The sequence below is a fragment of the Phragmites australis genome, chromosome 4 (genome assembly GCF_958298935.1).
Source record: "Phragmites australis chromosome 4, lpPhrAust1.1, whole genome shotgun sequence".
Lineage (NCBI taxonomy): Eukaryota > Viridiplantae > Streptophyta > Magnoliopsida > Poales > Poaceae > Phragmites > Phragmites australis.
The window spans coordinates 35,435,316-35,463,174 of record NC_084924.1 but is presented as its reverse complement, the minus strand read 5'-3'; the positions used below and the strand labels follow the sequence as shown (position 1 = coordinate 35,463,174).

The 27,859-nt window shown below is 41.2% G+C and overlaps 1 protein-coding gene across 3 annotated transcripts; it reads left to right on the top strand.

Annotated features, from left to right (window-relative positions):
- Positions 1 to 541: 541 nt before the first annotated feature.
- LOC133916236 (protein SUPPRESSOR OF QUENCHING 1, chloroplastic) lies at positions 542 to 26,429 on the top strand. 3 transcript variants are annotated; one of them, XM_062359824.1, is made up of 28 exons: positions 545 to 1,055; positions 2,683 to 2,783; positions 2,859 to 2,915; positions 3,005 to 3,099; positions 3,856 to 3,955; positions 4,469 to 4,527; positions 4,971 to 5,098; positions 5,407 to 5,530; positions 5,880 to 5,967; positions 7,416 to 7,494; positions 7,872 to 7,932; positions 8,057 to 8,132; positions 9,270 to 9,380; positions 9,991 to 10,086; positions 10,719 to 10,841; positions 12,381 to 12,578; positions 12,716 to 12,817; positions 13,108 to 13,172; positions 15,624 to 15,717; positions 16,626 to 16,783; positions 17,262 to 17,311; positions 17,394 to 17,515; positions 17,608 to 17,715; positions 23,736 to 23,828; positions 24,075 to 24,111; positions 24,892 to 25,139; positions 25,282 to 25,431; positions 26,038 to 26,429. In XM_062359824.1, the coding sequence occupies exons 1-28, from the start codon at positions 686 to 688 to the stop codon at positions 26,212 to 26,214; spliced, it is 3,270 nt and encodes a 1,089-aa protein (XP_062215808.1). In that variant the 5' UTR covers positions 545 to 685; the 3' UTR covers positions 26,215 to 26,429. The 3 variants fall into 3 exon arrangements, with proteins under 3 accessions (XP_062215809.1, XP_062215808.1, XP_062215807.1); XM_062359823.1 differs by having other exon boundaries at positions 5,398 to 5,530; XM_062359825.1 differs by lacking the exons at positions 25,282 to 25,431; positions 26,038 to 26,429 and having other exon boundaries at positions 542 to 1,055; positions 5,398 to 5,530; positions 24,896 to 25,063.
- The last annotated feature ends 1,430 nt before the right edge of the window (positions 26,430 to 27,859 follow it).

Below are 27,859 nucleotides of genomic sequence, written 5' to 3'. Positions count from 1 at the left end.
GTTTGCCTATAGAAATTACATCTTTATCTCTAACATTCAATCGAACATATGTATTCTATTTTCCATTACCTATCATGTCCCTGGTCTGACGATTGTAAGTCTTCAATTACTGGCAGTTGGGCAAAACAAGATTGATCCGGTGTGGCAGCCCGACCAGTTACTCGGAAGCCCGACCACGACATCTATAACCCTCGACCACGACACCCGACCATACAAGCTCACGGCGGTCTAACAAAACTAGCATCCGCAGTTCAGTTAAACAAATATCTGAGCATATTCGTAGTCATCAGTGATCACTTTCCTCCGGAATCGGTCCTTCCCATTTTTCAACACTTCCTTAGCATATTTTTATCATTCCCTTCTTCCCTTTATTTTTGAAGAAAATTCCCTTCTTCGCCTTTTTTTTCTCAAAAATATAAATATAAAAACTTGTTTTTTTTGTGTGATTGGAGTTGATCATGCCAAGATAAGGGCCACACCGCGTCGGCGTGTCCGCCACATGCCAGTCCTCAACAGCAGTAGCAGCCACATGCCAGTCCTCAACAGCAGTAGCAGGACACCGCGTCCACGGGTCCACCCATCCACTCGTGCGCCGCGGCCGCAGCCATACCTCCACAAAAACCGTCTCCGCCACCGCCACCGCACATGCTCCCGAGCGGCGCGAGCCCCACCAATCCAAGCAGCCATGGCGCGGCACCTCGCGCCTTCTTCTGGAAGCCTCCACCGCCTCCTCGCCTCCCGCCACTACCCGCCCACCTCCCCGGCGCCGCCTCCCCGCCCGCTCCTCCTCCCAAAAACCCTATCGGTGGCTATGCAGCTCCCCCGCCGCGGGCGGCGCAACGTCGCCGCCGCATCCGGCGCCGCCCCGGCGCCCTCGTCTCCGGAGACGGGGGTGGCGGCGGGTGTGGCCTGGGGGAAGGTCTCTGCCGTGCTCTTCGACATGGACGGCGTGCTCTGCAACAGCGAGGAGCCCTCGCGCCAGGCCGGCGTGGACGTCTTCGCGGAGATGGGCGTCGAGGTCACCGTGGATGACTTCGTCCCCTTCATGGGCACCGGTAATCATCTGGTAGTCCAACTGTCAATGGCGAACTGCCAATGGAGTTCGTGCATTTCCTTTCTCGACTAGCCACGACTTGTGACAGTAGCATTCTATGCTGGGCTGCCTGCACCCCAACAATTCCGCCATTCCGTGCTTCCTAAGTTGTATAAGCTGCTTTACTGGTTCATTGTATACTCATGCACAGCACTCTCGTGATCCTACGGTAATTGCAGTGGTAGCTAATTCAATGTGCTCGCATCCATACTACTTACACAACTGTAAACATGATGCATCAGAATACCTGTGACATTATGTTCGTATCCTTGTGGTTCCAAAGTTTATTAAGTTGTATAATTTGGGTTCTGATGCCCAGCATTGCCCCTGATCCTTGGTAATAGTAGTGGTTGCATAGTTTGATATGCTCATATCGACAACAATCGTCAGTTGCAACGTACTTACACGGAAGGGGCTAAGAAACACTCTTTACACACACACGGCAAGTCTATTCCGCGCCTAGGCGCAGAAGAGACTTGCGCTGCGCCATTGCGGCGAACGAGCCAACTTCTTCCCACGTGCGCCTCAGTTACAACTTCAAAAATTGTCAGCTATAACCCGCTAAGCAGATCAGTTACAACCATGTACAGATCCATCCCACCCACCAGAGCTGCACACGGGAGATTTTTTGTTGATTCGAATAGTTAAAATGCAATATCTCTAGAACCACATATCCCATTTTTGATCCGTTTGAAGCATATTGTTGGAAAAAATATGCTTAACAAAATAAGATCTATGAAGGCTATATTTTGATGAGATTTTAGGATAGTTATACATTTACAACATGGTAGACATCTAGTTGCGATTTGTGCTATATTGCAGTTACAACTTGAGATTGTAACTGACCTATCTTGTGGATCGTAACTATACTGTTTTTGAGATAGTAACTAGGGGTGTGTGCAGAGATGAATAAGCTACGATCACATGATAAAAAGGACATAATTACGATCAGAGAAGGTACTGAGTTACGATCAGAAAAGGTACTGAGTTACGACCATATATATTTGTAGTAACTGACCTATCTTGTGGATTGCAACTATATTTCTTTTGGGATCGTAACTGGAGATGTACGTAAAGGTGAACAGGTTACGATCACATGATAAAAAATACATAATTACGACTAGAGAAGGTTACCGAGTTGCGACCATGCATATTTGTAGCAATTGAACTATATTGTGGATCGCAACTATACTGTTTTTAGGATCGTAACTGGAGGTGTGCACAGAGGTGAACAAGTTACCGTAGAGGTGAACAAGCAATATAGTTGCGACCATACATAGTAGTAGTAACTGACCTATCTTGTGGATCGCAACTATACTGCTTTTAAGGTCTTAATAGTGAACTGCATTGTGCCTAGGCACATAATTTCTTAATTGGAATGATTCCCCGATTATATATATATATATATAATGTATGAGGCTAGTTCTAAGGATAAATATTTTATCTATTCCTACATTGGGGGCACATAATAGTATCAAACATTAACTGCCTACCTTTTCATAACGGGATGATCCAACCAAAAAAGATCTATATCTAGCTTTGGAAATTTTGCTAGTATTTTTCTCTCAATGTGAATAAATATGGTTTAGGTGAGGCCAATTTCCTTGGAGGTGTCGCAAGAGTGAAAGGAGTGAAAGATTTCAATCCTGAAAGCGCCAAGAAGCGATTCTTTGAGATATATCTTGACAAGGTATGTGATCTCTTTTGTCAATTGTTTATTAGAAGTGGATTGCGCCATGGTCAAAAGCTCTGTTTTGGTCTGTAGTACGCAAAGCCAAATTCTGGCATTGGATTCCCAGGGGCTCTGGAGCTCATCATGGAGGTATTTGCAGCACAATTAATTAAAAATAGTTTTAATCTACTAATGTTAAAGGCTTAATGTTAAAGGCTTTATGTGCTTTGTCTACACAGTGCAAAAATGCTGGTCTTAAGGTTGCTGTTGCATCCAGCGCCGACAGGATTAAAGTGGATGCAAATCTTGCTGCTGCTGGTTTGCCTGTGTCGCTGTAAGTGTTTGATTCTAAATTTGAATCCGAAGAAGTAATGCTATCATGGTGCTCACTTTCCAGTATTGACCTTTTTTACCCCATCATATAATATATATGACATCTATTTGATATGACTATATTAGTGTTTAGCCAACATATTCCATGGTAGGTCACCTACTCTGTCATATTTTAGCAGTTTTTTCTCACAATGCTATTATTTGGCATACATTTTGACAAATATAGATATTATGGATCCTTCATTTGCTTCGCTAATTCTCTTGGTATCTGATAGCCTAGATAGATCTTCCTATATTATGGGTTAAAACTCAACATAAGAAATAGCTATGTATTTTTTTTTTTCATTGGATGAACCCAAAACCCTCAGAATTAGGAATGAAGGAGCTGAAAACATTGTTGCTATTATGGTATTGTACACCACTAGTAGACTTAGTTGAGCCAGAACTGATAGCTTTTGCCTTTCTTTTTGCACTGAGAACCTGAATACTTTTCAGTTTCTGCCTGTCTTTTTTTTTTGAAATCTAATGCTTGAGAACAACGTCCACACATCCTTTTGTTTTTACCACCTCACAACTTTATTTACCTTCAAAAGCATTAAATCACAATGCTGTTGTTTAGTTTAAAGCGTATGCAAATATCTCCTTGCTTCAAAACATCACTACTGAACTCAGAGAATTCAGAAGATTAACTGTTGTGCTCTTTTCAATCTTTCCACTGCTTGCTGTTTGGTCCTGATGGATCCCTTTTGGATTTCAGATTTGACGCCATTGTTTCTGCTGATGCATTTGAAAATTTGAAGCCTGCTCCAGACATATTCTTGGCAGCATCAAAGAACTTAGGTGTTGACACAAATGAGGTAATTTATCGCAAACCAAAATGGATAGTTAATGACAACTCCTTTATCAAAAATCCAAAAATGTAGAATCTAGCAGCTGTGAAGGACTGTAGGTTTTCTGTTGTGCTTAACTAATGGCTTTGTTATGGTGGCTTTCACAAAATTCATATGTAGCCTCTTGTTATATGGTAAATGCATCCTAGATTAGTCTGACAACAGGTGAAGAGTTGAATTAGAGTCTATCTTTTCTCCTCTCCAATTTAGCCAAGGAGTTGTTTTATTACTTCTGCATGATTTATGCTTACTAAGAGCAAATGCATTTTACTACTGTGAAAAAGAGCCATGTATATTAGATAGCATTGTTCTATATAATCTCTTGAAGCATCATTAGACAGCATAATTGCTGGCAATGTAAATATGCAACTATCTGCCCTATATTGTTCGATTTTTTTAAGTTCTTTACTTGGTTCATTCCTTCTATTGTATTTTATTCATTTGGAATGCTACATGTGATGAACTTTTGGTGTTTATCAGTGCATTGTGATAGAAGATGCGCTTGCTGGTGTTCAAGCTGCAAATGCTGCGAAAATGAGGTCCAGATTAGATGCTTTTCCTTCTGTTCACAATTTGCCTTGCTTATTTTGGTCATACCACTCAAATTTGAATATTTTGAGTTGACCCTGATCAAATCTTGTGCCATGGACTTCCTTTTAGAATGATATGTATCAGTATAAATGTGACTGATGCAAGTGCTCAAGTTCTTAGAAGACTGACTTTTGTCTTGATGATACTATGGAGTGGGATTGTCTTATTTTACATCCTAAGTAGCGACTTTGATGTACTTCCATGGGCTATATCACTTTCACATCGTTATTAAGTGGGGTGCTGTTAATTATTGCCATAAATTAATAGTTTGGGTTATTTAGTTTTCCTGTTGATCTGCGGAGTTGAACCATTTTATGCAATACATCTTATTGTCGATTATTCAGAGCAATGAAAAAAATTCATATTAATCTTCTGTTCACCCATCTTGCAGATGTATCGCTGTGACGACTACTCTAGAGGAAGATGCGTTACAACAAGGCAGTCCCTCGGTCATAAGAAAGGACATTGGAGATGTTTCAATTAATGACATTTTGTATGGTGGTTCTAATGCTCACCACAGTATGTAGTTCAAGCAAAATCTATTTCGATCCAGTAACACATCTCTTGTATGAAAAACTGGAAATAAAAATCTTTGGATCTTCTTGTGCAAAACTCATTACATCGGTTTTTATTTACCAGCTTGAATATGGCTCATATCCTGTTTTTCTGACTTCCTATTGAAAGTTTTATGTGTCCGAGTAGCCAAACTGATCTGGCCAGAAACTATATTATTTAATAAATTGTTGTTTCATTGACAATGGATCTAGAGACATCTGCTATTGATCATACCAGAGTACTTGGTACTGATCAAAAGACAGTTAATGCAGATGAATGGGCAGAAAGTACTGAGAATAGTAATTCAATAGGAAATTCTTCACCTGAGAGTCTGAATGGAGCAACTGATTCTGGATTTACTGACACAAAAAATTCTCCAAGCTCGAAAAATGAAGGGTAAGGTCAGTTTCTGCCAAATGACTTAATTAGCTCTTGAAACTTGAGTTCACTGTTGCCTGTATGCACTTCATGTCGAGCTTGTTTTTGAAATCTCTTTCTTGGAACATTCAGTTCACACTGAAAACTTTCTGGTTAAATAATTACCATCCGAGCTGTTCTCTTTCCTGTGTATAATGCTGTTTCTCATGTTTGAAGGGATATAATAGTGTATTCTAATAGTGATATAATAATGCTGTTTCTCATGTTCGAAGAGATATAATAGTGTTATTCTAATATATGAATTACTATGTCGCCATGACTGTATGCAAAACATTATTTATTGATATGTAGAAGAGAAATTCTGCAGGCTGTTGGGTTCTCGGCGGGAAATATTGAGGTACGGAAGTCTGGGAATAGCTATTTCCTGTCTTTTTGTTGCAGTCAGAAATTGGAAGGTACAATTGTTACACAACCAACTTATTTCACAGTTTTCTCCTTGCTTCAGCTGATCCATCAATATGCATATGCATGGTGTTTATTTCTAATTTTGGCATTCAATTAAATTACACAAAAGAATTATTAGGTTACTTGCAAGTTCCATGTTTTTTTTATACCACTTGCAAGTTCCATATGGAAGACACAGGGAGCCCAAAAATAAATTAAGCGAAAATTGGAGCATACATTCAGTTTGGTGGTTTACTACTTGAGAGTGGCGAAATATAGTAAGGTTGTAATCCTCCTGTATTGTATAACTGTACCACTAGAGTTGTAGGCTTTTTATGGCGAAAAGCCTACGATTCATAGTGGAACTGGTAAATACAGCTACCTGTATAGTTGCTCAAAATATTTTCATTATACACTAGCCTGGCAGTTATAATGCTCCCGAGAAGAAAGGACTCTGACTCATTGGCTGTGCACTCTTTCTTTTCGCCCTTGCTTTGATTTCAGTTAAGTCCTCACTCTTAGTTGTAGTGGATTCGGCATTTGAACACTGGTACAATTACTTGTATCACTCCCTCCATTTCAAAATAGTTGACCATTGAGGAAATTGAGAATGTATTTGTCACAGTTTTTCCTACTATTATCGTGAAAGATGTTGAGCAATTGGATTACATCATTTAATAGGCATAAACATAGTCCAGTTCCAATCTTGCTTGATTTTTTTAATTGCATCCAAATGATAGTGTCTTCAGGAACAAGGTGAGGGTCTAGGCTAACATTTGTCTCCTTGGTGCCAGGCGTTACTGCATTAGCTAGTCCACATTTAGCTGCTAGCGTGTGATTAATACTTCCATGGGCCATGGCTCGTGGCTTTTCTGACTTATGGTTGCTCTCTCAGTCATTTTCCTCAGCCTGGATGACTTTCCTCACCCACCTTGATACTGCTGCCCATGGTGTCAGCCTGGCTATCGCCAAGGACTTGAGTTTTCTGTGGAATATCTTAGATAATAAGAGTGGGCCCATTTCATAGGCTGTTGCATCCTAAATACTATTGGCACTGACCAACATGGTCGTCATCCGATAGAAAACGGTACATTACATCGGATGGGTATCAATGGCTAATACCATTGGTAATGGCACAATGTGAATCTTCCGCAGTGGGGGTTTCCCCTACTGCTTTAATGTTCAAAAATAAAATAAAATGGCACAATGTGAAGTGAGGGTCCATTTTTTGAATTCTGTAGTAAAAAGAACAGTAGTTTTCGTTATTCACATGAAAGAAGTATTGGTTGAACATTGGTATCCACCTCTTCAATTTTACATATTAGTTTCTACAATTTATACTTAATGCTTCGAGTTTTCATGTCAGTGTCCACATTTCGTGCTCGTCATCACTTAATTCTTGCAGGCATCTCTAATTAGATTGAGATTAAGTGTCAAGAATTTCTTTTAATTTATGTAGGCAATGCAGTTTGCGTCTCCCAAAGGGCTTCTAAATTTTTTCATGGGCAGTGGTAGTTCAATTTTTGCTAATAATGAAGGTAAGAAATTCAGCTCCAGGTGGATTTTACACGTTCATTGTTGCAAACAATTTGAAGTGTCATTTAATTGTGAAGGATCAGCCTAGTGGAACTTTGATATGATTGTGCTAAAAGTATAATCATGGGCATAACACAATGGTGTTAGGTAATTCCAAATTCCATGTGGCATAACGCATGGTGTCATTGTGGGCTGTTAGGCTGCACCTGCAAGGTAATTCTAGCGAGTAAAATGATTTTTAGCACACCTAGAGAGATGATTGAAACCTAGCTCGGAAACAATTGGATCCAAAGCTATATTGAATATTGGTTTCCATCTTTCACCAGTAACTTAAGAATCAGTTATGTTACATGTTGCTCATCTTGCCATCTGTTTGCAGGAGGATCACTGTCGTCAAGAGTTCAGCAAATAAAGAAATATTTAGCTGATTTTGAATCTGGGTAGGTAACTGACTAACTGAGTATTCTTCAATTATCAAGGCCTGTAAGGCTTGGGTTTGCTTTTGAGGCACCAAGGCTGTTCTTTTGTACTGACACACTAATGTTCTTCCAAATTTTATCATAGGGGCTCTGCCACATATGTTCCTGAGTTTCCAAGAAAGCTTGACTGGTTGAATACAGCCCCACTTCAGTTTGGAAGAGTAATTTAGAACTCATTTAGGTTATTATCGTAGGTGCAACTTTGCTACAGTGCCAGTTGCATGTTCTGTCTTTTGGATTTAAACTACGAAGATCTTGCATGTATCCAATTAGGCTGCCTAGATTGTAATTAACATAACCATGATTTTTAAGGCGATAAGGCGAGGCATGGCGACCCAGCCCCCTCCAAACACCTAGGCGACGCCTAGGCGCTCTTGAGACGAGGCGAGGCGACGCCATACCAGCCTAAGAAACAGCCAAACAGCAGCAGCAGGAGTAAAGAAAAAACAGAAAGCAAAAAGAAAAAGGGGAAAGGGGGAAGGATAAGGGAGGGGTTTGGTGGCCCAGCCCACTAGCCAGCCCACAAGTGCCTCCCCTCCTGTAGATATCTCCTCCCAGGTGCAGCGCTGCTCCCAGGCTCGTTCAGCGCCGCCATGCTCCTCGGTTCTCTTGCTTGCCCGCCTTCCCTTTTCTCTCTCCGTTGTGCCGCCAACCCGCCGCTCCTCCTCCCTCTCGCTCCACTGCACCTCACTGTGCGAACCCCCTCAGATTGACCAACGCCAACGCCCCCTTCCAGATCGATCGCCGCCGCCTCTGACCTGAGGGGTTGCTATGCCGGTGGGGATGGGGGAGCCAGGGGCCGTTCGGCCTTGCTGCCCAGTTCCCGCCTGCTCTTCCTCCCCACCCCAGCCTCCCTCTCACTGCTTTGGGCTAGGTGTTGGGGACGTCTAGGATTTATTGGAAACACCTCAATGCTTGTGTTTTTAATGGAGAGGCACCAAATCTAGATGGTCTGTTGAGGACGATTGCAGATGAAGGTGCGTTGTGGTGCGTGGCCGGAGCAAAAGGTCTCCTCCTTGTGTTTGTTTGGGTCGTTTCGTTATTGTCTGTGGCGCGTATGTTGAAATTCGTAATGAGTGGTCTGGTTTTGTAATTTATTTTTTTTCTTCTTAAATGAAATGACACGCAGTTCTCCTGCGCGTCCGAGAAAAAAAAAGGAAGTGAAGTTATTCTTTTCAGTTGGGTACTTGCATCTTATGGATGACAAAAATTCTAACCTCCAGTTTCTTTATCTGCTGCGGATTTTAGGTCTGGTAAACTATGATTCAACACTTAAATATTATTGTGCCTTGCTGCAGGATTTAAAAGGAAGGGTGGTCCTGCTGGATTTTTGGACCTATTGCTGCATCAACTGCATGCATGTCTTGCCAGACCTGGAATTTGTAGAGAAGAAGTATAAAGATAAACCTGTGAGCTTTTGTTTTGTCTTCACCTGTTGGTCTGTTCCTGATTATATGTTTAATTAAGGTTTATTGGGCAACAAAAATGCTTTTGGTCAGAATCAGCAAATGGTCTCTAAATCATTAGTTTCATACTGGTTTTGAATTACGACATCCATAGTATTTTGGCTGTTGTAGACCTTGACATATAATCTCCATGTAATTTGTTACTTGTAGTTTGCCATGATTATTTTTTCCATTTTCTACTTTCAGTACTTTGATCATATGGTTATTCATTGTCCTGAAACTGTAATGTTCACCACAATGTCATATTGCAAGTCTTCTGGCCTTGGTTATAAACTTGTATTGCATTATAATTCAGTACTGTGAAAAAAATTCAACTTATGAAGTTGGTAGTAGATCTCACTCCAACTGCAGCTAGCTTTATCTTAACTTTGTGATTCCACGATTAATAGCTTGAGCATGTGTTTTGTTCGGAAATGGGACAAGCCATTACTCTTTGTAGAACTTATGATCGCTGCAAGTATAATTTGAATGCAATACACTTTTTATCTCTGTAATGTGTCAGAAGATGGCTATATATTGGATATTCACATACATGTTGCTTGATTTTGTGCAGTTCACTGTTGTTGGTGTGCACTCTGCCAAATTTGATAATGAAAAGGATCTTGAAGCTATACGTAATGCTGTTCTGCGCTACAACATTACTCACCCGGTAAGAAAACAATATACCTTCTGAAGTGTTCAAATGAAGTGCAATCATTCCCATGTCCTTACTCAACTTACACAATCTCTCTTTGCTCAGGTACCTGCTTTATTTGTTTTTGCTTGCACGCTGACATAGTTTATAATAGCACTAGGATAGGTGTATTAACTACCAACTACCCTTTTCCATGTAAGAAGATACCTGCCAACTACTTTTTTGCATTGACATTTTTGCATATGGACTTTTTCCACATTTTTCTTAGTCATTGGCTCATTGCCTGTGCTGTTGTGGTGATATAGGCGCAATAGAGCATGAAATCAAGTTAGGAGATATGTTACCTTTTTAATTAGGAGATAAGTTTGGTAATTTAGGATTTAATTTGTTTAGAGATAGAATTAGCTAGGAAATAGAGTTGGATTCAGTTTAATAGTTAGTTGGATTAGGATTGGGACTCTTTAGTTGACCAGCTAATAGCTGTGTATTAGGGCAAGAAAATAAATAAACAAAGTAAAGATCAGAGCTCGCTAGGTGGGGCGATCTAGTTATCCTAGTTACCTGTCTACAATATTTGGTTGGCAGACTTTTTGTGTGTTGCGTCCTTTTTCTGTTCTTGACTTACTTGAGCTGTTATCATTTTAAAGGTTGTAAATGATGGTGACATGTACTTGTGGAGAGAACTGGGGGTGAGCTCTTGGCCTACATTTGTTCTTATTGGACCCAACGGAAAGCTTCTAGCACAGATATCAGGTGAAGGTCATAGAAAGGTATTGACACATTTCTCTTGAAAGACAATTGTGGTGTGCACATAATTTCTTAAAAAATGCCTATCTCTGCTTCCTTCAGTCTCGCAAACAATATTTACGAAAACTATGTTTAAGAGTATAAGCACAAATAGATGACAAGGTTTGTAACCTTGAAATTTTGTTTTGGATGGTAACAGTTGGGAGGATGCTACAGGAAGATTAGAACCTAGTGTCTTAACATTTACCAATATTTTATGTTGCTGCTTGAATTTTATAACTGCAACTGGCAACTGGCAAGTACTGATGTACCAACAAATATGGTTATACATGCCGGTGTACCAACCTCAACCCTCACTAGTCACATGTACTTGTGTACACATAGTTATGGTTGACTACATGTGCTAATCTTGCTGGTAGTGCCTAATGGCATGACATACCTCAGTGCGATTATTTACCCCTTTCGTTTCACAATGTTTGTCCAACTATCACATGCACACAGCTGAAGGAGCACAGAATATAAGTAATATTTAACGGAATTGGTCCATGCTTACCCTTATTAATCAACATATTTCAACCACACTCAATCTTTCACTTGCTAACAGCAGCTGTAGAGGATGCAAATTGCAAAACTGCAAGGGCTGAATATTGTGATACTGCAATTCCCAGTAATCAGGATATATTTTGAAACGGATGGAGTTTAAATTGTGTAGACATCATTAACTAGAGCACATAAAATAGGGTTTTTCTTGATTGTTCATTTTTAAGTGAGCTCGAGTTGAGAGAACTACATTTTTTCCATGTCTCATGGTTGTGCTCATCTGGCAGGCTGAAACCCAATCATGGCATGAACGAGAGAAAATGTGCTTGGATCCTTGTTACATTACAAATAATAGATAAGTAGGATGCAACATAATTTAGTTTGTAAAGAAGATACATATTGTGTGGGTGTTGTTTTCTGTTAGGTTTTCCTTTGATCAGTTCTGACAGATGAACAAGAAAGAATGAAACATGAATATATTATATTATTTTGCGGTTGTATGGTTTGTTACCATTGTTTTCCATTTTTGATAGCTTTAAGCCCCTGGGGTTACAAAGTGACGTTGGCTAAGTAAAACTTGACAATCCCTCCATTGGTGTGTAGTAAATAAGTCATGTGCCATCTTATCTGTGAATTTCTTCGTGCCATTGTACCGGATATACCTACTTATTCTGAACATATTTCTTACGACTCTAAACAAGATAAGAGAGGTCGATGCGCTCATGTTGTCCCATGAACCTCGATTCCGAGTTATGCTCATCTGTGGGGACCGTTTCAATTGCTTATCATCATAGCTGAGTTGTAGTTTGGCTATGTAACCCACAAAATCATTTCCATGACTTGTACATAAACTATTTCCTGTACTTAATTGATTGGCAGTGCTCCTGCCTCCCTTTCACAAAAAAAAAAAAATGAGTAACTCATCAAGCCTCATTATTTCACCCTAGTTATTTTTCATATATTTTCATGCCGAGAGTTCATAACAATATCCAGTCAAATCTATTTGTTCATTCTCTTTTCAGGATCTCGATGAAGTAGTTGGTGCAGCACTTGAGTTTTATGAAGAAAATAAATTATTACAGAATGATCCTCTTCCCTTGGCATTGGAAAAGGACAAGGATAGTCGTTTACTAACTTCACCTTTAAAATTTCCTGGGAAACTTGCAATTGATTTACAGAACAATCGATTATTTATATCAGACAGTAATCATAATCGAATTGTGAGTATTTTCTTTCTTTTCAGCTTTCTGCCTTTCTACCAATATGTTATAATACTAGTTTGACTGATTTGCAAATATATAAATTTGTTTTTTTTAACTTAATTTAGCTGTTTTCTCTCCTATGTTCTGTAATTAAGGTGGTGACCAACTTGGAAGGGCAGTTCATATGTCAAGTTGGGAGTTCTGAGGAAGGATTACTTGATGGCCCATTTGATACTGCCCTATTTAACCGCCCTCAGGTGAGGAAACATAACCACTGTTGCCTGTACAATAAGATGTCGCTCTTACAGAAACATAAGTTGAGTGCTTTACTTTTGTGATACCATGGCTTTAGTAGAATTCGAGTCGCTATTGCTGCTGAAATTGAAGGAGCACATTTCCATATCCTGAGCCAGCATGATCCAAACCGATGCACTGTTTCTTAAGCATAAATTATTTGAAACAAAATTATTCTGGTCTCCTTGATCTGAACTTCCTTTTGTTATGCATTTTATGTCGTACAACTTATATACCTTGCCACCAATTTCAGGGTCTCACTTACAATTCCAAAAAGAATATCTTATATGTTGCAGACACTGAGAACCACGCGTTGCGGTAAGTACCTTCACTGAATAGAGTTAGGTCAGTCAGTTTCTGTTAACTTGCAAAATGACTAAATCTTTGCAGTCTCAGCAGTTGAATCTTATGATTGTAGGTATATAGAGAAAGCTGCATGCCATTGTGCAGTTTGATTCTCATTCACTACTCTTTTCTGTAACTTGCTAGTTGTCTTCAAACTTGTTTATTCATTCAACTTTTGCCATCCACAGTTTTAGCACTGTATCAGAACTAACTTAAGACTAAAAGTGCGCTCAGGAAAGGTAGTTACTGGGGTTAGGAGTAGGGAGTTATATCCAGGAGGCTACAAGGCTAGGTCGACTATTTGGATTGTATCAGGTGCCCTGTTTTCATTCGTAAAATAATGTTCATATTTCCATTGGCTAGCAGAATTTTCAGACTTTCATTGCTTGGACAAGTCTTCAAAATTGTGCAAAACTATGTATTGAGCATACATTTCGTCTTGGAAACTATTTTTATAATATTAGAAATTTAATTTACAGCACTCTATTGTTTTATGATCTAAGAAAGGGGTGATCGGGGTACATACACCCTCATAGATTTTTTTATATAAAAAGGTACTCATGTGCGAAAGCCATTGCTCTAATGCGCTTCCATTTTCTCGCTGTTAACTATTTTCTCACTACCCTCTCCCTTCCGGCAGCAATGGCTCTAGGTAGTCTCATCTGTTAGGAATATCAACTTGTATTCAATGGTGGCCCATGTGGGCAATATGTAAAGTACATAAGGGAAACCCTAGACTAGGAGATTACTATAATACCCTTGACTATTATGCCCTTAACACCCCTCCTTAAATGCAAAGCATATGCGATAGCGTTGCATTTGAAAAAGGTGACACTAAGTAATAAATTTAGACTAATACATCAAAAAATTATCTCTTCAAAGCTATCGTAGAGTAGAGCTTTGGTAATCTTGTCCAATCAAGCCGAAGAAGTGCAAAATGAAACATAGGAGTAGTGTCGTGATGACAACAACAAAATATTACCCTTGGTCAAGAATCACAACAAAGCGACGAGTAGCAAAACAACAAACGAAAATGCCACTAAAGCTACAAAAGACTAAGATGACAAAGTTGCATCAATAACGACGGGGAATGATTAGCCAAACAAAGACGAATATTTAGCTAACCACAAAAGAAATCGACTAATTGACAAAGGAATATGTGGTCTCGCACGGCATAGATGAACTCAGAGAGAGACTAAGACTTAAATGGATGCAATGGAATTGCAATAGTTTTGATAGCCCATTGAAAACATGGGCCAACACAGTCATCAAGAGGCCCAACACTGCCATCAGTAGCCCACGTAGCAGGATCCCCCAAGTAGCAGTATGGGTTGTGCAGTCCAAGATGACTAGGAGCCCATCATAGCAAGCAGCGGCAGCAAGTCGAGTGGAGTCGATCTAGACGGTGGCAGGAGGAAGCGACAGAGCTCGCCCCCCTCCCTCCCTGGACGAGCAGTGGAGCAGTGGCAGCGGCACGACCCCTGAAGCAGCTATCCGAGCATCCCCTCCCCGCCGGCAACGAGCACCTCCAACTCGGCGCCGCGGTGAAGGCCACGAGCAACAGATTTGGCTTGGTGTCCTCGGCTCGAGGTAGCCCTAGCAGACGGAGGCAATCCCAGCTCAATCTTAGGAGCGGAGAGGACGTAGCCGGTGCACGTCGCCTTGGCGACAGAGGCGGAGACGATCGGCGAAGACGAAGCGGCGTGGATCTAGCGAACGGGTAGAGAGAGAGAGAGAGAGAGAGAGAGAGAGAGAGAGAGAGAGAGAGAGAGACGACGTTTGATGCTGGTGAAGCTGCGGGTGGCGACGACGCAAATCAAACCACGCCTAGCGAGCTGATCAAGCGGAGGAGGTGAAGCCGGTGACAACAGGTGCAACTGCGCACGGGTAGAGAGCGTAGGAGCACGCGGGCAAGGCGACAGTTGTGCAGAGCCAACGAATCGGAGAAAACACCGACGAGGTGATGGACTAGATCTAGATCTAGATCTTGAGAGAGAGAAAGAGGGGGCCGCCGGCGGGTTAGATTGGATTAGGACGAGTTGCGACGTCCAAAAAAGAAAACCTAGATGTGATACCATGTTAGGAATAGCAATTTATATTTAATGGTAGCCCATGAGGGCAATATACAGAGTAGATTTAGTGGCAATTTCTCAACCTCTTCTCTTGCACTTTGTGTTGCCTGATGATGTCAGAAGGACCCTACTTTTCATTTCTCACATATCTTGCCTGTATCATTTAAACAAATGAAAGAAATGCGTAATTATTCAAAAAGAACAGTTGTGTGTGTGTTTCCTTCAGGGCTCCTTACAACATCTGTTAAGCCATGGTGTTGCTTTTGATTAGCATAGTTACGAATGTGCTCAGATCAATGTCATGTTCAGCATCTCACTACTTGTCTTGCTCTGAATGCCTTTCTCCTTTCAGAGAGATTAATTTTGTGGATGATACTGTAAGAACACTAGCTGGAAATGGGACCAAAGGATCCGATTACAAAGGAGGAGGTCAAGGAACTAATCAGGCATGTTATGGCTTTTTTTGCCCTGATATATCATCTACTATTCTGGAATCATCGTATCGAAAATTAAATCCTTATTTGCATGCAACCCCTATGAAGCACATATTTCGTTGCTGCAACACTCTGTTTTGTTTACCCTCAAGTGCCATTCGTGGCTTTTATAGAAACAAGAATTTTAGTTGGGACCAATGCTCAGATCATCGAGATTACACTGTTCAGTTCTATCAGTTGATTCTCACTGTACAACAGAACCAAGACAGTGGGAAACAAAGATCTGCCCTGGCCTGGTGAGAAGTGTGTCAGTTCTGTGTTTTTTGGTGGCTAGCTGCAAGTGTCATTAGCTCATCTTGATTGCAAAGGAGTTCAGCAATCAGCCTACGTCACAATATTGATGCTATATATAAAAATATGAAATTTAGTCCTTTGAGCTTATAATTAAACTCTCTTATGCTCCAGATTCTCCATAAAATACGTGCTGATTTTCTGGTACAACTAGTTGGAGATGCCTTAGATGGTGCATATCCATGACTCATTAACTAATTCATTTACACGTACCCTCAAATTTGAGTTACCTGTACCTAGGAATGTGGACTGCACAATTTAAGTCCAGTGACATAATTGGTTTTGATGTAACCAAGGATTCTGTATCAGATCCAATTCATCAACCAACAGCATACCACATCATCTTATATAGTTGAAATAAGAGGCAAATGACCAAACAGGTAAGAAAGGAAAGAAGTTTAGGGGGGCAGGAATTTAATCTGAAAGATAAGGGGTAAAGTGACTGACCATGTAATTCAGTAGCCTTTCACCTGTAAGTCATTGTGGATTAGTTGACCACTGTCAAATTTATCATATCATACTTTCCATCGATAGAACAAAGTAAGCTTGACTTGAAACTGTTAATATAGGTCCTAAATTCACCATGGGATGTCTGCTATAATCCCTCAGAGGAGACTGTATATATTGCGATGGCTGGGCAACACCAGATATGGAAACACAATGTACCTGATGGTGTAACAAAAGTTCTCAGTGGTGATGGGTACGAGAGAAATTTGAATGGCTCAAGGTAATCATGTTTTGGCATTTTCATCAGGAAAGTTTTAAATCTGCCGTTCTAAGTGGTCAGACACTGCAGGCTGCCTGCAGAGCATGTGACTAGTAATTGCTTAATGATGATTGGTATCTGATGGGTTGTTAATACTGTCTATAACGATGTTTCGCTGAGATATTACATGATATTGAGTCTATAGGATCACGGCAGCTTTTTTGACTATTTCTTCTTAGGATTATGTAGTGTATTTGTAGACTAGAACCGACAGCTTTAAGCCATAATTGTTTCTTCTTCATGCTAATTACCATGAAAGTTGAAACAGAATAACCTTTCCAGGTCTTAATTTACATATTTGCTTATTATACATCTGCTTTATCCTATGGAAACCTTTTTTTGAAAGTGGCCATTTGGGTCCTTCAGATCCTTGTTCTCCATTTGGTTGGTACTTTGATGTTCTGATTGCACTTTCTGAAAATTCAAATTTATGTTGCAGTGCCACCAACACATCGTTTGCACAGCCTTCTGGGATTTCGTTAGCTCCTGGTATTCATGGTCAAATCCTTTTTGCTTCACGTTTGTGATCCGACGCCACCGAGCATAAGACTTACAGGAATTATTCACACAGAATTGCAGGAGTTATATGTTGCTGATAGTGAAAGCAGTTCCATTCGAGCTGTTAATCTGAAGACAGGAGGCTCAAGATTGCTAGTTGGGGGAGATCCAGTATTTCCAGAAAATTTGTTTAGGGTATTTGTCTCTTGATACTGAAAGATACTCTGCTAATTTCTGTGACACTAATCTAGACAAGCATTTAAGTCCGATTCTTTTGTTCTGTTCAGTTTGGAGATTATGATGGGACTGGCTCAGATGTGCTACTTCAACATCCCTTGGGTGTTGTTTATGCCAGTGACAATAAAATATATGTAGCCGATTCTTACAATCACAAGGTAATCACCATGTTCTGACAGAGTAATAATCTAGTTCCTGTTAAGTATAAGATATATGTGTAGCTAAGTTGGCCTTGTGGCCTATATAGTCTAGGGTTGCCCATGTGCTCCAGTAACTGCCTTGTGATATATACCCATATATACGAGCTAATGGAATGAAGTGTGTGGCTGTAGATATTCTCCCTCTTTTCTTCTTACATGGTACAGAGCATGGTTCCTAAACCTTTGTTCTCTCCTTTAGCCTTTTAGTTCCTTCGAACTCATCTCCCCCTCCAGCTCCATCGTCTCCAGTTTCCATCTACTGTTTCTCTTTCTCCAATTCTGCCTCCTGCTTTAGCTTCTGAGACACCACCTTCAGTTCCATCTCCTCCAACTACATTACTACATCTTATGTTCCACCTGCAGCTCCTGATACTTTTCCAACTATAGTTTTGATGCCAGAGTTCCTCTTAGTCATCTCCCACTTCTCCTTTTGATGTTTCGGCCAGTACTGCAGATACTCCTGATGATCCACCACTTATACTGATACCCCGATGTCATATTCGTGATCGTGCTACTACGACTGCTCTTGATCGGTAATGTTTTTTCCACTTCTGGTGCTGTATGCGCGTCTTGACGTCTTGTAATTATCAGGATGTCATGAGCATACTTTAGACGGCCCTGAACCCAAGCCGATACCTGGCAGCCACACCACAAAGTCAGGGATAGATGAGACGCTAAGGACTCTGATATATTTCTTACTTAAAGAAAACCGATACAATCCCCATCCTTTTATAGATGGTGGGATGACTTGATGCTTAAGAAACAAATCTCTAAAATTAAGGAAACAAACCAATCTAGTCTTATCTCTAAATAGCAAATGAATCCTAAGGACACACGGTCACTACGAACAGTGTGCCAGCCCTAGAGGGTGGAGTGCTCCATTAGTCGCTGGACATGACACAGGAGGCATCTGCACCCCTGGTTGGTAGCTAGTTATGTGTGAGGAGTTTGAAGATCTAGAGCACATTGATTTTTGAGCTATGCAGCACCGATACAAATTCGGGGATACGCCATTTTTCCAAAAAAATCCGATACTCGGATACATTTCAATAATATTTTATTAAAAATAAGTAATGAGACACATAGAAATTATAGCAGCTAGCAGGAAGCCAGGAACATAAGTTATCTTGTGATTAAGCTATTTTGCTGCCATTCAGACCATTCCAATGAAGTACTGAAGTGAGCCAACAGCCAAAACTTCATCTAAATAAGAATGTACAAGAAAGTTATAAACTTACAACAAATGCATAGTGTAAAATACTAAAATTTGAGGCAGGAAAGACAAACATATTACATTACCTTTGAGGAGTTATTTCCAGCCGACCTACAACCCTTCCCTTTTCTCGTATTGATTGAATAACATACAAGAACATAGAAGAAACACAATCACACGATTCTCAAATTGGAAAGTTCAGTAGTTCAAACAATAAAACATAGAAGTTGACATAGCAGATAACAGGTTCTACTTAAGTTCTATTACACAACATAGCAGTCTTAAATTTAGGAACTTATAAAGGACATAATAGTTAGGATAGTGCAGCAGGCAGTAGGCAGTAGCTGCAGCTTGCAAGTTCATCCAACTAGGTTTCTTTAGGATTTGCTTTAGCTAGGATAGTGCAGTAGGTTCTACTTCAGATTTGATCAAGATCTGATTAAGAGAAGCTAAGCTTGTTTTGTACTATACAAAGTACACACCTAGTGCTGGCTATCCAGCACCTAACACCAGCACTAGCACCACTATCTAGCGCCTAGTGCCAGCTGCAGGAGGTGAGAAGGAGAAGGAGAACCGAGTGAGCACAGAGCACGACGCCATCGGAAGCACAGACACAACAAAGAGCATGAGCAGAGAAGGGGAAAATCAGATCAGGACAGAGGAAATCGAAAGAGGAAAATCGAGCAGAGAAGAGGAAAGGAACTCACCTCACCGCCATCGGTTGTTGCCGCCAGAGTCGGGGCGAAAGGGAGGTGGCGCAGCTCTCCTGCGGCATGCGCCCGTGTGCGTGAAGACGGCTAGGGCATGGAACGCCCGTTTGTTTGCCTGATGTACGTACAGGAGTACCTCTCCTGGGTTGGGCAGTATCGTGAAGATGGGTTGATACGTATCAGCCCAAGTATCTCGAATTATGTTATTTATTTTTATTCTGATACTTCCCGAATATGTATCCATCGCGTATCGAAGGCGTATCCGTATCGGATACCGTATCCGATACAATTACGACACCAAATTGACGTATCTGCGTTTTAGAGTTTCTGAGATCATGTTCTGTACCTTGTACCTGCTCAGTTTGTTCATTTTACAAGCAAGTGGGATTATAAGATTAAGACTGAATCAGATGGTTCAGCAGAGCTTCATAAGGCTCAATTTGTTTCATTTGGTTTTCCACAGGGACATAGTCATGTGACTATGATTAGATCTTTGTTCCAATTGCTCTCATGTCAACAATTTGCTTCCTGATTGATGTGGCAGCTATTTGCTCTTGGATTATGTCTCAGATGGATGCAAAGAATGTTTTTTCTTCATGGTGATGTATGTGTTAGATTATATGGTAAGGATCCAAAAGAATCCGGCTGTTATGGTAGGTTTGGATTAGAGTATCACAACTAACTGAGATTTGATAGGATTATGATCTCATGTTTCCATCTTATCTCTAAGAGGCTTCTTGCCCTCCAAGTCTTGTGACTATATAATCTGCCCTCGAGGCTCAAGCAATACATCGATCATATTAAGCCAAGTATTCTCCCCACCTTCATACTCTTTCATGGTATCAGTTTAGGCTTCGGTCCTAGCTCCAAAGCCGCCGCTTTTGCTGCCCCACCCCTGGGTTGATCTCCAGGGGGGGGGGGGGGGGAGGCTACGCAACCCGTTGCTAGGGTTCGCCGATCGTGTCGATGGGTCATCCTAGAGCCTTTTACCAAATCTGTTGATCGGATTTTTCTCTCTCGCTGGTCGTAGATCGACGTTTTCTCTTTGGCTTCTACGATTAGAGATCGATTTGTGTCGCCCACCGTCGTCCTCGTACGCCTCTACTCCAACATCGGCATCGACTCCACCGGTAGGCTCCTCGTCTCCAACCGTGCGGCAAGGCTGGGCGCGCGACTCTCTAAGGACGCCTTCATGCGCCGTTGCTCGGCTACCCCGTCCGCACGCCTCAACGTCGGTTCATCGTTGCCACCGCGAGAATGTGCACGATGTTCATGAGAATTGGGTCTGTCGCTCGTCGCCCCTCTCGGGCCGCAGTGCTGCCAACCGTGATCATTGCCTCTAGACTGCTACCACGCCCTCCCTGGCGTGTCCCTGTCTTCAATGACTCCCGCCGCTACTACACCTCGCTCATGGTTGCTACGCCGCCCCCCTTAGGCCATAGTGCCCGTGCACATGGTCTTCACTGCCGTTCCCGCGCGCAATGACCCTCAGGCCGAGCTCGGCTGCCTCTCTTGGCGCAGCTTTCGCCGGCAGTCGTACACGAGCATGGTCTTCGTCACGCCAATCGGGTCATTCTCTGCCTACTTCAAGCACCGCCACGACACCTCTCTAGGATACCGGCGTCGCCACTCTATGCCGCTAGTTCCGCCTCACGTTCAGTCTCCGGCCACCACAACCTCATCGCTAGATTCAACATCTCTTCCTCGACTACACTATCTACTCCAGCAATCGTGGGCTGCACCAGCACACTCTTCCTCCCGCTGCGACTGCTGGGGGGTGTTAGAATATATAAGATCTAGCTATTATGGTAGGGTTAGATTAGGGTGTGTTTGGTTGCTCGAACGGGGTTTTGTAGAGATGCATTGTATAAGCAGGTTGAGTGGAGTCATATGTGTTGAAAAGAAGAGTGTTTGGTTGATTGTATTTGTCTGGACAGGTTGAGCTAATTTTCTGTTTGGTTGACTGAATCTGAGTCCGCATGAGCGGATGCAAGAATTGATATTATAATTGGTTACTCGCATGAAGATGATTTTGTGACATTGACAAGTAGGTCCGTCTGTATGAGCGGATGCAGAGCCTACATCTGCTCAGCTAGGATGAGGCCGTATATTTGTATCCGCTCATGCAGGCGAGAACAGTGGATGCAGACAACCAAACACGATTCTTCTTGAGATTATACGTATCCACCGAGCCAGGCTGGGGGGAGTTTAGGCAACCAAACACACCCTTAGAGTATCACGACTAACCGAGATTTGATAGGATTTGTTAGGATTACGATCTCATGTTTCCATCTTATCTCTAGGAGGCTTCTTGCCCTCCAAGTCTTGTACCTCTATATAATCCGACCTCGAGGTTCAAGCAATGCATCGACCACATTAAGCCGAGTATTCTCCCCACCTTCATACTCTTTCAGTATGTTAGGAGGTTTATAGGTCGCCACCTCCAAGGTATTGAGGCTCTTGCAGGTTTTGGTTTTTGGCTTTATGGTGCTCTTTATGGTCTCAAGGATGTTCCTCAATGTGGTTTGTGGTTTGAGCACTTCAGTTCCGTGGTCCCTGCTTCTGATTTTACTTCTAGCGATAATGCGCCTGCACTATTCATTCAAACTTATCAGCATGGCCATACATTGCTTTCCCTCTATGTGGATGATATGTTTATAACTGATCACTGGGGACGATATGGAGCGTGTTGCCTTTGTCAAGCAACGCCTCAACGAGCAGTTCGTGGTCTTTGATTTTAAGACTTCTCAGCTATTAGTTGCAGATTGAGGTCCCCTGTACAACTGATGGCTTTCATCCCTCTCGATACATTCAGGGTTTTATTGATCACATTAGCCTCACTGATACTCGGGCTGCTGCTACACCTATCAGCTCCATTTTCATATTCTTCCCATTGACAGGGCTCCTCTTGAAGACCCTTCTTGATATCGTCACATTGTTGGCATACTGTCTATTTTGTTGTCACCAGGTTGGATATTGTTCATGTGCACAGCCAGTTCGTTAATACTCCTACTTCAGTAGACTGGGCATCAACTTCGTGCTGCATTACTTGTGAGGGACGAGCCTGTCCATGAAACTTGGTGTCACGCTCAAGCTCCGGACCCTTGCCACTACAATCATATCTTATCTGTTTCTGATGGCAACTGTCATGATCGTCGTGTTAAATGTGATGCATCTACACATCTTCTGTGCGATAATACCAAGGCCATAAATATTGCTACTGATCCAAGCATGAGCTGATCAAGCACATAAGTATGGATGTATCCTTCACACACACACAATTCAAGTATTGTTCTCCAGTATGTGCCCAAGTTGCCTACTTGTTCACTAAGCAGTAGATTCTAGAAAAAAAAAATCATCTTCTCAAACCTCATATTCTCCCTTTTGACCTTGGCCTCTCTCTGGCCCATCCGCCCATGTAGTGTAGAGGTGGCCCAAAAATTCTCTTGTATACAAGGTATAAATGAATAACTTTTGCAGTTTTTTTTCCTCTTCTAACATTTCCATCCTGTGCTCTGACGACGACAACACAATATTTAGGACCAAAGGAGGGTAGGGCCTGGAACTATCTTGACCCCCCTCCCACACACATAAAAATAAATAAATAATACATAATAAAAATACCGTCAATGGAGTTTTTTCCTCTTCCGGTTGGCCGCCCAGCTCCTTCCCAGCAACATGTGAGGACCTTGGCGTGCTTCAGGATACCTATTCAGCACCTAGATGACGCTGTGACAACAATGTTATTGGTTATGCTTGTCTCGTAAGTGAATGTAACTGAGAAAAAAATGGATTTATTAAATTGATTAATAGTCCAATGTTGCAGGTAAATTGAACCAGCTTTTCAATATACCAACAGTACACTTGGCTCATTTTAGTTCTAGTAGTGCAGTTCGTGATGAAGCAGTTCTGTATCTGCAAAATTTATTGTTATAAATTGTATTATATGATTTTTTTTGCCAAGATATCCTGATTTTTTATTGTTATAAATTGTATTATATGATTTTTTTTGCCAAGATATCCTGATTTTTCCTTGTTTTAATCTGAAATGGCAGATAAAAAGGCTAGATCCTGTCACAAGAAAAGTTACAACTATTGCTGGTACTGGACGTGCCGGATACAAGGATGGTCCAGGCTTGTCAGCTCAAGTGAGCTATAATTTAGAAAACTATTTTTCTTCTTTGTACTTTAGTTGATAATTCGTGATAGATCTATCATGCATATCGTTTTAAGATGTGATGCTCCATTAATCAGCAGTACTAGCTCTCTATCTCTAATGTAGGATGATAGAATGTGTCGTTTTCTTTACTATTTGTACAAAGAAATAGTTTTGACTAGGAACAGCTTGATGACAATTGTTTTGATGACATTTGTTTTGAGCTTTCTGAATGCAGCTTTCTGAGCCAGCTGGACTTGTTGAAGTTGGAGATGGTAATTTTATTTCTTTTTTCATTTCCATGTGGTTGGTCTTCAAATTAACCGAGTTATGAGCTGTCAGTTACTAGAACTGTCACACAAGTCAACTTAACATCATGGCATAATCTTTTCCCTAGATTTAGTTTCCTGAAGTTGGCAACTAAAAAGCTCAATAGAATTCTGTTTTGCCTGTAATTACCCTAACTTGCCTTACAATCAATCATTTGCCCTCTGTGAACTACCCTAATTGAGTCCAGGTCATTACTAGTGCATAAGCTGCCTTGCATTCTTCCTGTCCGATATATATTAATAAGAAAATGTACAACATGCCTACAGGACCAAAAATACAAGACATAAATAGCTCTCTAGGTGTGGAATTTTTTTAGAAGCACCATATCTGAGTCGATCATTCTCTTCCAACTATACTTGTTAAGAGGCACTCTATAAAAAAATCTTCTGTTCCTCTGCAACCAAATATCCTAACAAGCCAATGTAATAGCTCCTAGAGAATTATATTTCCTGCAAGAAATTGCCCTCGACCCTGCTCCAGTCTTTCCACAATATGATGAGAGAGATCACAACTAATTCCTAGCAAATCCTAACAGCTTTGTCTAAATTCTCAAGCAAAAGCAGTTAGTTCAGGCCTTCACTACAATTATTACTGCATAAACACAGTTCTCCAGGTTCTACATTGAAATTTTTCTTCCTCATCGTTACCCTCATGTGCCATTGTGTTGCAAACTGAAACTTATAACATTGAATGGTGTAACTGACAATGCTACTGCTATGCTATAGGAAGGCTTCTTGTAGCAGATACAAACAACAACACAATCAGATACATAACTCTTAGTGAGAAAGGTGCTGAGGTGAAGACGCTAGATTTGATTGGAGTGCAACCTCCACCACCAAAACCAAAGGCATTGAAGCGCCTAAGACGGCGGTTATCAGTAGACACAGATGTTATTAATGTTGATGGTGGTTCTTCGATGGAAGGATTTTTGTCCCTTGCAATTACAGTACCTGATGGTTACCATTTCTCCAAGGTCAATAATATTCACAAGACTTTGTTTTTTTATCTTGCTTTGCATCACTGATGATAGACATTAGTTACTATGGTACAGCATTCAAACAGTAATATTCTTTGTTTGATTGATTACATTAAACTAGTTTTTCCCTGAGATGTAGGAAGCTCGCAGTAAATTTGATGTGGAAACAGATCCAGCTAATGCAATTGAGATTGAGCCAGCAAGTGGATATCTAAACTCCGAAGGGCTGGCATCACTCAATTTCAAAAGGACATCGCTGTCATCGTCAATGGGAAGGATAAACTGCAAGGTAGCGACATAGTAAAATCAGTAATGACATTATTTAATGTGCTCGATAATACTACCTTCGTTTCATATTGTTAGTCATTCTATCTCTTGGCACATGATCAAGATATGCGACATGTGACCAAAGTTAACCCTATAAAGGTATCAAAAAGCATCTTAAGAGACAGAAAGAGAGAGATTGTGTGTTGTAATTAATTGGGGGCATTTGATGGGAGCAGTGGTAAAATTGCCTCAAGGGAGGATGACTTGTAAGGCTAAACAAAATTCAAATGCTAGAATGACCTTTTCAAGTTATATCATGGATCGCTAGTTTTCCCTGCTTGGAAAATAGTCCAACGCAGACCATCCTGTCATATGGATATGGTCATTTTGAATTGCATACCTTGCTGAATTAGGATATAGAGGCTAAAATATGTGTCATTGATATCCCCACGTTAAGAGGGCTCTTCGGGATGGCATGCAAACTATTTTGTTATTTGTTAGTTGACAATTATTGTGGTGTTGACATTTGTATCATGGGATGTACCGTTTGTACATGTAGATGAGCCGACTAAAGGGAAGTATTCTTCTCCGGATTCTGTATTTGAGTATGTTATATTCTATTTTGTAGGTTTTCTACTGTAAAGAAGATGAAGTTTGTCTTTACCAATCTGTTGCTTTTGATGTCAAATTCCATGAAGAGGCGGAATCCAGTCCAGCGCAAATTACTCTATCCTATTTTGTGGCACCAAGAGATAATTCAGGTAGTGTGCAATTGATATCTGCTACAAAGAATGCCAAGATATAGTTAGACTCATGGTGATTATTTACTTACATCATTGTCCTGATTGTCAATTTGGTTCCTGTCCCACAATGGTTAGTGTTTTTGGCCAAAGTCCCAACCAACTTCCCTTGTATGTTGTATAGCTGACATTCTGCTTGTAACCCAGCGCCATTGATTTTGTAATTATTCTCTCCCCTCACTGGGCAACAATTTTAACAACTTAGTATTTTGTCAGTTCATTGATTGCTTGGAACACCGTATGGAGTCCATTTGTTGGAATCCTGTTAACCCAAATAATTGATGAACATTTGGTTGCATTGAACAATTTTATTCCAAGCACAGGAATGTAGTGGCCTGCATGTGATCCAAAATAATACCTGCGTGCTTACACTTGTTTAGCACAGAATCACTGACAGATCGAAATTTTGCATATCATCTTACTAGTGTTGGTCTTGAACCAAATAAGCAGAACTGAGGAAATCATTTGATCAGTTCCCAAATGATGAGAGCAGACGTGTCAAAGAATTCAGTTTTGGTCATGGTAGCGCTGCATTTTGAATATCGACGAGTGTAGAGAAATTGTTTATCCCAATAAAATGATAACACAATTTGTCGGTTTTGTTTGTTAGGAGGCAAGAACCAGATTAGTTGTCATGGCCTATTCTTTTACAACACCTAGTGTGCTGGCTCCCTGAATTCGTGACGGTTTCTATTGCTGATTCATGATTGATTGTGTCATTATCGATTCGTCATGTTCCGTGGCCACTGTTCTCTTGTAAAGATGTCAATGAGTATCAGATTGCTTCATTGGAAGATATCGCATATGGGACAGTCGGAAAGCATGGGATCCCATGAATTTTCAGTGACACACATTGAGCGGTGATGCGGCGCTGGCAAAAGTTATCCCCAATTCTTTTGCGCTACTCAACTCTTCTTTTTTTAAAGAAAGATTCTCAACTCTTTCAGAATACTGATGCGAAGCAGTAGCTGGCACGTTTGTTGACCTCGTATAACTTACTCTACCATCGACACCTGTGTTCTCATATCCGCCGACCATCTACCAAATTATTAGGGTAGCAGAGTTGGGTTGGATTGGGATCCGGTGATTTGGTTTGTCGATTTTTAGTGGGACTCATAACTTGACCAATTGTCAGATTGTCAATGCTATATCCCCCTCATGTCTCATGAATTAGGCCCTGGTTGCCATGTGTTTGAGCAGTGTCATGGGCATCGTGGCTGCAATCTGCAAAGTATTTTTCTGTTTTAGGTCATCATGTTTCTGCATGAGCAGTATTTTCGTTATTAGGATCGGGATAATCATTGGGTAACGCCGAGACCTGATGCTTTGCTGTTGTCAGCAGCTGGTTGTTGGGTAAGCGGACCAACCATATTGTTCTATGATCAAGCATGAATTAGATTGTCACCGAGATAGCCTGATAACCAGCAGACACGAGCTTTTGCGTGACCTTTCCACATAAAATCGTTAGCTCCCATCGAGCATGCCTGACACATATTCATGCGCCTAGCACCATGTGTAGCTGGTGACCAGGGCCTGTTGAGCCCTGCCATATTTATCAGGAACAGTCTTGTTCAGTGAAACCTGTTCATCCACATGGCCTCATGGCATCTGGCCGGCGGTCCTTCCGGAGTCGAGAGAGCTCAAAAGCAG

Excerpts from the sequence above, each read along its gene's own strand:
- LOC133916236 (XM_062359823.1), top strand. The coding sequence starts at position 686 with ATGGCGCGGCACCTCGCGCCTTCTTCTGGAAGCCTCCACCGCCTCCTC. Across the intron at positions 5,531-5,879 it reads CCAAGCTCGAAAAATGAAGG|GCTGTTGGGTTCTCGGCGGG; the intron begins GTAAGGTCAGTT and ends GAAATTCTGCAG. Across the intron at positions 7,933-8,056 it reads TTAGCTGATTTTGAATCTGG|GGGCTCTGCCACATATGTTC; the intron begins GTAGGTAACTGA and ends ATTTTATCATAG.